Source organism: Leuresthes tenuis, unplaced genomic scaffold, assembly GCF_036924035.1.
Source record: "Leuresthes tenuis unplaced genomic scaffold, fLeuTen1.0.hap1 SCAF_15, whole genome shotgun sequence".
NCBI lineage: Eukaryota > Metazoa > Chordata > Actinopteri > Atheriniformes > Atherinopsidae > Leuresthes > Leuresthes tenuis.
In genome coordinates, this window is record NW_027325369.1 from 24377173 (window position 1) to 24391728 (window position 14556).

At 42.0% G+C, this 14556-nt stretch overlaps 2 protein-coding genes across 12 annotated transcripts in view; both read right to left on the reverse strand.

Annotated features, from left to right (window-relative positions):
- LOC140270352 (regulator of G-protein signaling 6-like) overlaps positions 1-8753 on the reverse strand; it is a 46165-nt gene extending 37412 nt beyond the window's left edge. For 3 of the 10 annotated variants that reach the window (XM_072365489.1, XM_072365487.1, XM_072365492.1), the window contains exons 1-2: positions 8290-8752; positions 6196-6291 (exon numbers count right to left, since the gene is read on the reverse strand). In XM_072365489.1, coding sequence (XP_072221590.1) covers positions 6196-6279 — 84 coding nt within the window. In that variant the 5' untranslated portion in view covers positions 6280-6291; positions 8290-8752. Of the gene's footprint in view, positions 1-6195; positions 6292-8289 lie in introns of all 10 variants that reach the window. The other 7 variants (XM_072365488.1, XM_072365486.1, XM_072365493.1 and 4 more) reach the window with 4 other exon arrangements.
- Positions 8754-12106: 3353 nt separating this feature from the next.
- LOC140270873 (signal-induced proliferation-associated 1-like protein 1) overlaps positions 12107-14556 on the reverse strand; it is a 34471-nt gene continuing 32021 nt past the window's right edge. For both annotated transcript variants that reach the window (XM_072366115.1, XM_072366116.1), the window contains exons 19-21: positions 14377-14494; positions 14095-14173; positions 12107-13987 (exon numbers count right to left, since the gene is read on the reverse strand). In XM_072366115.1, the coding sequence (XP_072222216.1) occupies positions 13844-13987; positions 14095-14173; positions 14377-14494 (341 nt within the window). In that variant the 3' untranslated portion in view covers positions 12107-13843. The remainder of the gene's footprint in view (positions 13988-14094; positions 14174-14376; positions 14495-14556) is intronic.

The following is a 14556-nucleotide window of genomic DNA, read 5'->3' on the forward strand; positions in this document are numbered from 1 at the left end:
AACGAACAAGTACAGAATGAAATGTTCTTGAAGCTGTTTTCTCGAGCTGAGACGTATTGAGCCGTTCGTTTGTCGGCCACCGTAGTTATATGTAACAAATACTTGGAAAGCATTTGGTATCTAAATTCACAAATCAAATGTCACTTGTCGGGATACTAAAGCATTTCTTTTTGTTGTTCATGTCGGCTCCAGGAGACAATGTTCTCAGGAGAATGGCTTTTACCGTTACTCTATGACTTAAGAAGCAGTTTGAATATGTGTCTAATGTTTTAAATTTCCTTGGACAGTTTCTGTTTATCCACTGCTGGCAGCCACTTTGCACTTATGATAAATTAAATATGGACACAGAGCACATTCTCATCGTTGTTGTGAATACTTTAGATTTGAAATAGTGACTAAGCCATTTGTAACAATAACAGCTTAAACCCTTTTTACATCCCAGTTCTTCTCTAATTCAGCTTGTCAGCACTACCACAGAGTTACAGTTTGCCTGGCAAGTCTTTGCACTCAAACATGTCATAGTGTCACCTCAAGGCCCTAAGAACCAGCAGTGTTCACCATGCCAATGTCAAAGCTGGTACCAATGAGACATTAGCATTAAGGTACATGATGAAACAAGAGTCTATTGTTTAACAGCAACATCTAAAACAGATTAACTGGACAGCAGTTTCCTCACTGATACTATTACATATCAACCAAAAGACCTTTAATTGAAATTGCATCCACTGTGTAAATCCTCTCTCAGGCCATTGCTGTAACTTTATACATATTCCCAGTTCTTTTATATCATCTGCTCTGTAGGAGTTCAATAAGCTCCTTTAGTGTCCTGCGGAGATGCTGAGGTTATTCACAGTACAGTCTAAGGCATTTCAGGCATGCTCCATCTATTGTGCCATTCAAAGCAGCCTTTTCATTCTGCATTAAGTGGAAGGCTCAGGAGGGTTTGGAGGGCACTGAGAAGTGGGACATGGTGGTGCCATTCATTCCCCCACATCAACCTCCCTCTTATCATCACGCTCTCCACGCACACAGCTTTACACTCAACTCCCAAAATAAGCCCAACACCGGCTGCATTATTGAATGTGCTTCTTTGAGAGCACATTGTTAGCAATGTGCAAACAGACAGACCAGGAAAGGCACAGGAAGGACTTTCCTCGTGGGAGAAAAGCCTTTCATTGCAGTCACTGCCATTCTTTACAGATGAGGTAAATAATCCTCTCTACACAGCATATTGGCTGCCAAAGCACTGTGAACTATTATCCACCAACAATGTTTTTTTTAGTGGACGTCCAGGATTTTCATGAGCTGGACCCTCACTTTACTGGAAAGAAGATACAAGCTAACACATTAAACAGACAGATGCTGGTTATGTAAGAGATAGAGCTTTACGCTCTTACTGTTGTTTTATCTTATTGACCTAACCAGGAAAGCAACCCAAACTTGCACTTAGTGTACCGGCACACAGGCTTCAGTCCATTCCAGCGCCTCAGATAAAGACTCCCATGGTGCAAGTGGAGACGGTGTTAAAACAGTCATACACGATAAAGCGCTGAGTGAACTCGTCCCTGTAGTTGCAGAGATGATATCCAGAGTGTTCACTTGGAGTGTGCTATCTTAAGTGCACACAGGGACAGCAAATAGTGGCCCGTAAACACCTTGAACAGAGGTTAGTCTTAAAAGAAAAGAGACATGGCCTCCATGGGCCCTTCAGAGAGACAAGAGAGTGTGACTCATGGGCGTCTGCAGGAAGACAAGCATTTAGGCTCCTTTCTGACCGGAGCAACTAGAGTGCTTCGTCTAGTCCTTCAGACCCAACCAGCTGTCATCCCTGCTGTAGTTTGTGAATCAGTGATGTGGGAAGCTGCCATTTACAATCATCTTATCTTCCCCTCGCACTAAAGGGTGGCTTAATAGCCCACCGGTAGTGTGATTGCTGTAATTTTATACATATTTCCATATCTCCATGCGGTGGGAGCAGCCTCCCTCTATGTCCTGTAAATGACCTTATTCCCAAACAGCTAACAGTCAAACATTTGCATGATGAGGGAGGATAAGGTTAACAGTGACAGTAATTTCCTTATCCTACTACCCTTTATCATGCGTAGTAACATTTCAATGTGACAAAAATTAAAATACATGTTCATATTACTTAGAGATCTTGTTACATGCTTTATCCTTTATCGTCCGCAAAACTCCATCAGTTTTTTCTGGTCCGTAATTTACCTTGAATAGGCCTATGTTAACATGTTTTTTTTTTTTTTGGGAGACACAGCACCGTGTGCAAGGAGTTTGGAAAGAACAAATTAATTTGTTAACATACTTGACAAGCTGATAGCTTGACTATGTTAACACATAAACTGATCACATACATTTAGGTATTGAATTGGACGTGGTTCTTGTCCATGAACACACAAGTATGAAAAAAGAGAAAGATGTGGCCCAGGACACAAAAAAATTATGTTTCCAGACAATTTCACAAACATAAGAGTTTGTTCAGGACAGACTGGCTCTTGGCACAGTGGATATCGGTTTTACTTTATCTGATATGTAATGTAATGTTGCAATGACAATGTAAGGTTTACCTTCATTTGCAGGGAAAATTCTTAAGATATAACTTAAGCATTTTTTAACACACCCAAACGACAGCACGCTTTTAAACTTCATGGTAGGTTCATTATTAATATTTGCCAGGTGAAATCTCCTGAGGCTTCTGGAATCCATCTGAATAAGTTTCTGCAGGGCAACCACACACACACACACATGCACACACAATAAATAAAGCCATGAATCTCATCTTCAGATATGAGTTAACTTATCCAAAAGGCATTTACTCCTTCTGCAGCAATAACCTGTGTCCAGCTATCGCACCTCTGAATAATCTAGGCCCCAAATAACCAGGCAGTAAAAAGGGGATTACACACACAGAGGCACTTAGGGACAAGAGATGGTAACTATTAATAGTTTGTCAGCTTCACCTCATCATTGCAGTAAAGTGGCCTTTCTCCTTAACTTAATTGCATTTCTCAGCACAGTTGTGCCTCTCCTCGTGGTTTCTTTTTTAAGTGTGTCTTAGTGCCAGTGCTTTTTGTGTACGCACCATATTCAGTCTACTAAGCACGGCAAACTGAGAAAACCAAACAAGGAACATGTAGAGTTTAACACAGCAGCATTAGAGCCGTGTCTGAGTATGTGTGCACTACACCAAATTTTCCCTGCTGTTCTTTTTTTGCAGCAATAAGACGTCCTGCAGTTATTGGCTTGTTTTGCTTCACTTCCTTTTTCTCGTAGGAGGAGAGAGACGGAACAAGATAGTACTGCCGCACAGAGAGAACCTCCTTCTCTCCCGAGCTCTCAGCTTCTCTTATGACTTAATACATCACATTCACCTTTTTCTAACTGCCCACACAAGCAACTTAATACTTATTTTTGCAGTAGATATTGCAGTACAAGTAGCAACATTACCTCTATATAAATCCTAACAGAGTTTCACTGATTCTTCACTAGGATCCCACTAGCCTTAACTCATTGCAGTAAGATGCTGATGTCTTCCAGCTGACAGGGGCCTAAGCCTTTGGGATGAAGCTGCCAGTGTTTTCCCAGGCGATGGAACATATTGCTGGCCATCTGCCTCCCTGCAAGCAGCGCATTCACACTGCGCCAGGCTGCCCACCCACTGAGTCCAGAGGCCGTGGGCACTCAGCCGTCAAAGACCAAGCACCTCTCTATCGTTTGGCCTGACAGCAGACAGGCAATAAGGTCAAATGTAAGGTACTATATATTCAATTAAAGCACAGGGGCAACATTTAGATCACACTGAGTCTGCCAAGAGTTATCATTCCTGTTTTATGTAAAAATCACTTCAGATTTCCCTACATTCTGATTCCTGCTCCTCAAACGCTTCAAATCAAAATTTGCATTTGTAAAGTAGGAAGGGCAGAAAGTCCTGTCACCCTCATAATAATCTGTCTGTTGTCACTTCATATGACTAAAACATGAAATGATGAATATTCCTCTAGGCAGCCTCCTGACAAGCAAGATCCAGCCTCTTAAATGTGTCGCCTCCAGGCATGTGCAGCGTTATGTAATGAAGCTGCACTGTGAAATCCATGAAGATGCCTAGTGTAACATACATACAGTATGTTCCCCTCTGCAGCTTCTTAGAATGCATGGATGTACAATTGTGCAAAAACAACCGCTCTGTTACTATTTAGAACAAACACACAAACACAAGCAAATATCTTATGACAAATACAGAGGGTAACAAAGTAGAGGGAAAGCCTGAGTGCTTGACTCCACAGGCGTGAGTTGGTTTGGGGATTATGAAAACTGTATACGTCGCATGATATGGTCTTTACTCTGAAAATATTTCAACCCAGCTGAACAGCTTTGAGAGATTTTTTACCATTAAGGTGAGATTCTTCAGCATCATCAAAACACCTCTTGAGAAAATATCTTTGAAAGTATGGTGCTCCTATCCCACCAGTAGAGTTCCAGAGGCTTCTAGAATCCTTACCAAACTAGTCTACTCTTGCATGGTGGCCTTACCATATACACAAGTGATCAGTAATGCAGTCTCCTCTAGGTTTTGTGCTTAATTCAGAGGCGTCGTAGTGGAGCTTTAAACGTTTCTGTTGGCGATGTTTTTCATATCATACTACATATTGCCTATCTGCACCCTGCTACCTGACTGTTTAAGAGCCTCCATATGCTCACATACAAGTTTGTAATTTCATTTTCAGGTGTAGTACAAGAGTTTCAAATGCCAAATTTTTTGGAGGTTGTTCATTCTCCGGCCAAATCCAGACCAACCCCCAAAAAGCACAATCATCTGATGCACACCCAACATGTGTGCTTGGATGGACGCCAGTCTTCAAGATAAGGTTCTCCTCATGAGGTATCGATACACATTTAAACTTGGCTCATATTCAGAGAATTTCGACCAACAACTATTTCAGATTTGTCTTCTATGCCTGGCTGGATGGCTCGTTTCCAGTAGCCACGCAGGTATTCATCACACTCAGTAGTGGTCAAAGTTCAACTAAGATGAACTGCATGTGCACAAGTTCACCCACCCGTAAGAAGTAAACCATTGTTGAGAGGAGCAAGCTGTAGAGAAAATGGGTCCTTTGATGCATTGTGTCTGAAAAATACTATAAGAAACTTGTCACCCCTGTGTATGTGAGAGTGTTATCAGAAATCCAGGTCTTTTGTCTCAAGACATTCATACCTCTGATTTGGTTATTGATTATCGTTAGTTTACTGCAGGTAGAAAAGTTGACTTGACTACTTCATATCCAACCGAACACTGACATGTGACACTATTCATAGCACACAATATTCGCACTGTTATAGTCAGAATCAGCACCAATCAGGATTCTGAATACGAAGAAGACCCTGGCAATAACCAGCGGCACACGGTTAACTACGAGTCTAAAAAGGAAATCTTACTAACTGACAACAATTATTTCACATCCTGTCTCACCCATCCTTCCACTAATCTGTTTACCTCGCTATATGAATGGACAGTCATTAGGGGCAGGATGAAATAGTAGCTTTTGGAGAGTGGGACAGGATCTGTCAACTGCTGCCTGCTCGTAGCTCATTTTTGACAGTAAGCAAGATAGTAGTAGTAGATAGTGTGGTGAAAGGCTGATCAAATTGGGCTGTTAGGGTGGCAGTAAAATAACAATATATTGGTCAGGTGGGGATAACCCCCCCCCCCAATTGACCGTTTCCAGTCCCAGCCCTGAAAACTGAGCTTTTCTGACAGCTGAATATCCACATAATTAGCCTCCAATAGTCCTAACCCTCCCCAATCAAAAAGCAATGATGGAAAGTGAGGCACCATGGGGATGAGGTAATTACCCATGACACTGAAAGGACTTCTCACTGTCTAAACCCTCCACTGAAGGGATGGAGAGATTTTTAAAATATTGGGGGCCAGCCTAGTGATGGACACTTTGGGAAGGAGCCGGTCCGGAAGGAAGGAGATAGAGACAGAGTGGAGCATTTTTAAAGATGGTCGAAAGGAAGGCTTCCTGACACCTGGCAATGAAACCAGTGTGTGGTATATGCACAGTGATACGGGCAGCTGCGCTGTCAGGAGCCTGTATACGGGTCATTGCCTTTCAGCGAATCTTTCTCACTTCACATACTGTAGACCAGATACTGTAGCACACACATAGTCAGCCTTGCCTTTCTGTAGACAATCATATTGGGGGAGTCCTCCTCTGGATCAGTGGTGCCCGTGCATCCTTGGTCTTTGGACCCCTCTGCCATTTTCACTAAGGCCTGGAGAGAAACAGATGCACCACATGAACACAGCTCATCACACCCCATTGTTATTTGAGCGACACAACATGACATGACATGTAACTATTTAAACAGCTGAATGAATGAAAATGTAATGGTAGTATTCCAAGGACTGATGCATTGCCATGTTCGGTGCTTTAAAAAATATCCACATACAATACACATTAGTATGTAGTTAACCGTGTTAATAATCCAATCGAAAATCAGTTCATAAAATACATTGTCATGATAGTGACTGTGAAGGGGTGTTTGATTTCCCTGATATACAATATAAAAGACTTGAACCAACGTAGTATAGTCAAGCAGCACAGAATTATCAGTACTGCTGTAATCACGCACAGATGTGTGTGCCTACAACACACGGTCAGAGGAGCTGGGATGCTGATGAGTCATCTTTCTCAACACTGATTAAATTGATGTTCAAAATGAATTAAACCTCAGTGGGGGGATGCTGATGGTTTAAGTGTGGTTTGTTTTGTCTACTTTTTTTTTTTTAATGGTAAGCATCATGAAGTTTAGCCTCCACTTACCGCATTCCCATGATGGTTACCTTTGACCCAACTGCACTCCCTACATTAACCCATCCCCCCTCCCCCCACATGCTTAGAGAGCTGCTGTTAAGGGATTTATTTACAGCCTCCAAACAATCCCCAGCACTTTCTCTGCACTGTCACACTCAAACACTTTCGGGAGAATGAATTCCACTTAACTCAGGATTTCCATAAACTACACTGGTGACAGGGCTTCTCCGAGGCTACTGAAATGTGAGGTGGAAAGAAGGGTGAGTTGAAGCGAGGTTAATTACACAGTTCAGCTCTTTTGTCATTTTTTGTACTAATATAATATTAAGTGCAATAGGGTAAAGATGCCAAGAAAAAACACAATCACACGGCTCACTGGGCCTCAGCTATTCACTGAAACAGCTATTTGTGTTTGAAAAAGAGCTTTGATGAGCTATTGAGAGGACAAAGAAAGACGTACACACACAGCATTTCGAGACAGGCACACATGAGAAGGCACAAAATGAAATCCTCACATAATAACTGATTAGGTGACACTGCTTCTTGTCATGGGCTGGCTACTGGAAAAAGATTTAGGGTAGCTGAATTATATAACTGTAGCTGCATTATGTTACATGTTTGCTGGAGGAGAGAGCTAAAAATGTTCAAATTCCCTGCCACCTGCTCATACTACAAGAGACATGCAAGGTGGTTTTGTTGTTACAGTTTAACACTTAAAGGTATTATGCTATGGAGCATTTGGATGTGCATGAGTGAATAAGTAATCATTCGTTTTCGCCTCACTGTTTGTTGTTGCCACCAGAAGTGCAGAGAGCTGAACTCGCTATTGGCTAACAGGTTTGTGCTCTCTTCAGAGTCTGAGCACATTAGACAGCTAATCTTTGCATTCACCTCGAGGGCTGTCTATAAAGGCTGGTTCTATGGATTGCATAGCACCTGTTTAAAGACACAACAATGTGCCAATAGGTCCCCAGATCCCCTGCTCAAGAATGCAAGTCCACAGAAGGCCTGTTCAAGATGAGGAAGCTTCTCTCAAAGAGAAGCAAACAGAACTGATCATTTCTGAAAGACATCCAAGTAGATGCTTAAAGATGCCACCCTCGGCAGCACAATACAGTGAGTGTGTTTGTGTACATGCACAACCTGAAATTCAAGCACAGTGAGCAATAATATTAGAGGAGACAAACACAAAAGGACATTGTGCATAAACTCACGTACTCGCAGGGCAGAACCCCATGCAAAGACTCAAATGAACAAGCCCACACACCAAGTCATCTGAAACAAACTGAATAAACTGGCAAGGAGTTCACACACACACAACATGCACACATGCATACCGTGCTCCAGATACACCCAGAACCATATTGCAATAGTAAATCTCAAAGCCCCGTTCACTCTCAGCAGGCGAGCAGTCAATCAGTGACACCTGACAGTTGCCATTACTGTCATTTATTACCTCAAAAACAAAAATAACGCTCGGTCCACTGTGCTCCCCTGGTTGGCTCCCCCTTAGCAACAAGCAGCAGGCGGCTTCATGGTATAATTGACAGAGTGGAGAGAAGTGGACGAAGATGAAAAAGGGGACGAAAGCAGTGAAGCAGCGAAAAAACAGTGAGGGAAATATATGCAGAGAAAGAAGCTGGCTGATCACTGCAGTATTCCTCTAGTCCTCCTCGTCCTCTTCTTCTCTCTTCACCAGTCCTGCCTTGCCCCGGCAGTACAGGAGATCCTCACATGTGTGCACCTTGTTCATCCCCCCTTCTCCCTCTGTCTGCATGTGCTCGAGACTGAGCGAGAGCTAAAAGGGCGAGTGTGCGTGAGAGAGAGAAAGAGTGAGGGAGGGAGATGCTGTGCAACAGAGAGGGGCAGATCAAGTAGAAAAAAGGGGAGGGATGAAGGAATTAGAGATAATATAAAGAGGGAGGAGAAAGACAGGCAGTGTGTGTTTGTGTGTGTGCATGAGAGAAACAGAGAGCAGTGGATATACAGCAGAGAGAAAATGAGAACAGAGAGATGCACACTGCAGTAGCGCCCACTGATGCCGAAAACAAGAAACATTTCATTAAACTGATATTGAAATGCTAAAAAAAGCAATAGGTTACAGAACCAGATGAAGGCTATGAATATATTTGAACTCGCAACCTCAGACATAATATTTCAGATTCCATTCAAAGCCCAAACACCAGTCTGCTCATTACTGGCTTTCTCAAGCAATCAAAAAATAGAAATTTTTCCAAAACTTATGTTTGAACAATTCCTTTGGTGAACTTGACCATTGCAAACACACACTCATGTTTCTGTCCCCTGCTATTCCACTTTTGCATGTCCTTCTTTTTTTTTTCTTGGAAACTCAGGAATCATTCAAGCTTAAATGGCAACCCGAATGGATAAACCTTTTTCCCCTGTAGTAAATGAGATCCCAGAAGCCCCTGAGCAAGATATGCCAGAAATACATGGTATGGCCAATTTGTGAGTGCATGCATGAAACACGCAGCCACACACAAACAGATGTTTGAGTTGACAGAACCAGTTCAGCAGACAAACTGTCCTGTTCCATCTTTTCTAAAACACATGTTCTGGCACTGCAAAGCCATCTCTTCATTTCCAGGTTCAGCACATTAAAAATCCTCTTCCCATTATCAAAAGTATATATATATATATATATTTTAGAGTGTTTCTTCAGGTAAAAAGTAGATCAAATTTCTCAACAAGACAAAACAGCTGTTCTCTCTCAAATTGGTAACCAAGGGAAACCCAGGTCGTACGCCCACGTGTGACGTACCAGGAGTATGAATGTGAGCATGGCCTACTGTGCTTACCTCACACATCTCTCGTAACAGCAGGATAGTTCTGTACTGTACACACGGCCTCCCACCAACATTGATAGAGATCTGCAATCACAACTATCATCCTCTACGTAAATGCAGAGCAAATATAGCAACATGACTAGCCATTCCCTGATGATTACAACTACACACACGACTTACACTGTACTGATATGCAACTAGCGTACCTTCAGACAGACACGCAGACAGACAGGCAGACAGACAGACAGGGACTTCTCTAATCTGCTTTAAGGGGGCCAGCCCTGCTATAATCTGCATTAATGCTAAATTATTGAACAGCCTGTTCATAGCCACACTATTGCCAGAGTAACACCACTGGCCAACACACAACACAACAAAGATTCTGCCTGAATGTAGAGAGACTGTGGGCGAGAGGCGGGGTACACCCTGGACAGGTCTCCGGTCCATCACAGGGCCACACAGAGACAAATGAGACAAACAACCACACACGCTCACACTCACTCCGAAGGACAATTTAGAGTAATCAATTAACCTAACATGCATGTTTTTGGACAGTGGGAGGAAGCCAGAGAACCTGGAGAGAACCCATGCATTAACACGGAGAGAACATGCACACTCCACACAGAAAGGCAGAGTTGAACCTGGAACCTTCTTGCTGTGAGGCGGCAGTGCTAACCACCATAATAATAATATATATATATAATGCTGTGAATGTGCTGGATGCAATTCCAGTGTTGGAGAGGCAAACAAATTCACAATCAATCACTGTCATCAGAAGATCAGTGAAAGCTAGTACGAGGCCTCATAAGTCAGTAAAACTACAATCTCCCAAAGACAGAGTAATTCTTTCCACATTTTTATACACAAAAGTTCAGCAGAAGTCATTTTAGCCGATCAGGGAAGTCTAAAAGCAACCGTTGGAGGTTTGTCTTTATGGGCCCCTGAAATATTCATTGTGATGACCTTGGTGATACCCAAATGTGTCATTTTCTTTTTTTTCTTTCTTTTCTATCAAGTTAAAACTTTAATCTTTACTACTGAGTTATGCCTGAGTACCTTAACTCAACATGTGCTTACTTGCATAGGCTAGCATGCAAACCAGTCTGATCATGCAAACTGTATAGAGAATATCACACCGTCACATTCGTAAAGCACCTTACCTGAGACACTTACTTTTAGTTTCTTGGAAACAGCAGAGGCTGTCTCTTTAAGGCTTCCTCTGCTCTGATAGGTTAGTTGACTAGTCAAAAATAGTCATGTGCTGCAAGATTCATATTTATCAAAATTTTTTCCCAGGTAGGTCAAATCAGGAGGCTGTTGGAGTAGAGGGAGTAGAGTAAAACTTAAATGTCCCTTCAGTGCAGTTTGCTTTACATAGAGAAGTCAAACACAGACAATACAGAACCAACTATACAAACTGTGCAAAATCCCCCGAACCACACACACTGTCAGCAGGAGGCACAAATTAGGTAGGAATAATATTGTGATATATGCTATATAACACTAATAGCAGAAGGAACAAGAGACAAGCTGTACCTATTAGCGCTGCATATAGGGAGAGTAAACCTGCACCCTGAGGGGAGCAATTAAATGATGTAAATGTGTTCCTAGTGATTAAAGAAGAAAACCCTGGACTGCTAACTGTCTCTCAGGCAGGTGAGGAGCAGTGGGAGAAAATAACTCGGTTTGGTCTTCACGTTCAGTTTCTTAACTTTGCTGAACTTTAAGATGCACATAAAAAGGTTGCGACAGGCTGAAGGGAAAAACGTATTAGTATGAGATTCCACATTTATTGCCGCTGTAATTTGTTCAATATTAGTCTTTAAGAATTGTTAGCGTGAGCCTGTAACTGTATCTGTTAGCAGTACCTCAGAGCATCTCAATGTCCAGGGCTGTTTGCATCGTTGGAGACATGATAGTCATTAGTATCCTTCCACTTCATTTTAATAAACACCTTGGAAACGGTGGAGGGAGACGATTTCCTAATATGACACAGACTTTTGAAGGCACACATTTGAGTGTGTTTGTTGACAGAATATCGAGGCACATGAACAAAGGATCCTCGGAATATATATACATATCCAAACACTCAGCCTGTTATAACCCTGAAAGGCATCACAACACTAACTTTTTGGAGCTATAATCAACCACATCTTTATGCTGGCATCTCTCAGGGTATCCTCATCCATCAGTCTGCTACACCCAGGCTCCCCTCTGTCTGGGAAAACGCCCGGTGCAATTATACCTACCTGTAAGTGGAAAGACAGCAGCTCCCTGTTAATTACAATACAGCAGCAGGCAGCCACCTCCTGACAGGTATCTGTTTACTTGGAGAGCCACATCAAATAACCCAGGCGGTGGTTTCAGTTACCCATTTTCTCATGTATTAGCTGAGCAGCGCGTCCAAATCTTAATACATCTGCCACAAACTGCTGCTTCTTCAGAAGACAACTCATCCAGGCAAAGTGAAATTCAACAAAATATCTTTAATAGATATAAACTTTTTTTTTTTTTACACATCACAGCTCAATGGAAACAGAATCACATGCTGTCACATGTTAAGAACGAAGGCAAAAGGGCGATCTGCTCCGTTGGGGACTCTTCATCCAAGTCCGGCTCATGGTCTATGTCTCATCTTTTCCCCCTTTTCTTTTAGTAAGATTCCTTTCATTCTCCTCTTGCCAGTAAAGCAGAAATACATTAAAAAAAAACCTGTAAAAAATAAGAATGAAGGTGCAAATTTTGATGAATATTAAATTCTCATTATATACAGTTGCACAGTATCTGAGTACAAAAGGAAGCAATTACAGTATGAGGCTTAAATAAGAGCTTTTTGGTCATTGACAGACCAAATTTGTGTTGGGCTTTAACTACAGGAGACTCTGTAGTTGGAATTTCAGGATGAACAATATATATTACCATGTAATCACATTCTGAACAGTACCGATTTAATCTATTCTGAGAATTAAGGATCAGATTGAGGCCATTTGACATGCTATTAATGGAGAAGGGGACAGGTCCATGTAACATGTTACATGTTGTCAACACTAGGTGGCACTGTCAATCAACCCACTGCAGCAGGAAAGGTAACAAAATCTGATAGGTCAAAGAAAACTAATAATTAGCATTTTGCAGTAAACGTTAGCCATCTTTAGAGTTTAAGGATATACATTATAGGCAATTATGTATCCAGCTGCATATGGATGTTTTTATCTCGGCCATTATCTTTGTCTTAAATATTCATTATATTATAGTATTGTGGGTGGGGCATAAGAAAATAAAAGTTAACACCGTGTATTTACAATATTCTGAACTGTCGATTTGTATCTTTATGGCGCCCACTGTGTTTGTACAATATATATTCTTCTCTTGGGAGTAGACCAGAGTGAGTAGCTCTTTTAAAGTTTTACTTGCAACGACACTTAACACACCTGCACAGTCTTTTACACACATACAGACCAGCACTTCACCTTACAGTGCCTACACACAGTATGTGCTACGCAAAGGCTGCGTCTGTCCTCTACCTACCCACACTACCATCAAAAATGACATCTTCCATCGTCTCACAGCTTCTTTTGGTTAGTAATACAAAAATAATCAGTGTTGTCAACCTCTAATTAATAGAGTTGAGCAATGTCTCAACAGCAACAAATTTACAACACATTTAGTTCTAAAGTATCAACCTTTATCTGAGTAACATGGGACTATATTTACAAACTCTTGCATGGGATGAAGAAATTTTAATTTGAGCTTTTTTAATTGGAAGTCCGTTCACTTGTAATTAGGTTAGCTGAGGAGCTAAATGGGGACAGTAGCTTTAAATCCCTTTAGGTTACTTTGGGCATCTTGCTCTCTCTGACATGCGGGAATACCAACAGTCATTTAGAAACATTTGGAAACAAAGCATTACATAATGTTTTGTACTCCTAAGGGAGTGCATGCTGATAAAATGTGACACAGTTACACCTCTGCTCTTTTTCTCTATCGCCCCGTTCTCTTTTCTTCAGAGTATTTTGTCTTTTATGGTGATTACTCCACAGATCCACAAAGCTGGAGGAGGATGGCATGTAAACCCATGTTGGCACTGGTTTGTGTTTACCCAAGAAAAAACAATTTTGACAGTAACTCTGTAGCACTGAAAGTTTGGAAATAAATTGAGTAGTGGTTAAAGTCCAGGTAAAGAGCAGTTTCCATCTTTGTGCATCAGTTCATGTCGATTGTGTTGAAGACCCACTCTGTGAACTTCTTGAGCTTGGCTGAGGCGCTGTAAGACTCCTCCAGGAGTCGCTGGTTGTCCTCTCGCAGGCTCTGGATCTGAGCCTGTAAAGACGCCTTGGCATCTTTCTCCTGATGATGAAAAAAACATTTTTGGATTATTACGGTTCACTCTCACATATTTGCCTTCTTTAATACTGGGAGTGTATTACAACTTCTTATGTGCGTCTTTAACTCGCCTTCTTCAGGTCCTCCTGCAGCGCCTTCACCATGGACTCCAGCTGGCTCACCTTCCCCATTAAGCAGGCTGGAGTCTCTCTATATAAATGAACAAGCAGGCCATTAACCTAACAGTGTGTAGCTGTTGACTTTACAGGTAAGTGTGCAGTCAGCCAGAGAGGAAGACTAATTAGCGATATTATCCGCAAGAGTGTATGACTGGAATTAAAACTGGTCACAGTGCTGGAAACCAGTGGAGTAAAACAAACGTTGGTCCCAGGCTTTGACCTGAGGCCTCTTACCCGGGCGAAGGCTGTCTCTGTGGAGCTGCCTGGGGTTCGGCCTGCTGGGGACTGGCAGCTGCTGTGCTCTCGGCCGTTGAGTTTTCCTCGAGGGCTGCTAGAAAAACCAGTCTTTGCTCTAAAACGTGAAACATAAAACAATGGATCCAGATAGGGAACAAGCACAGAGCAACAGTGCCC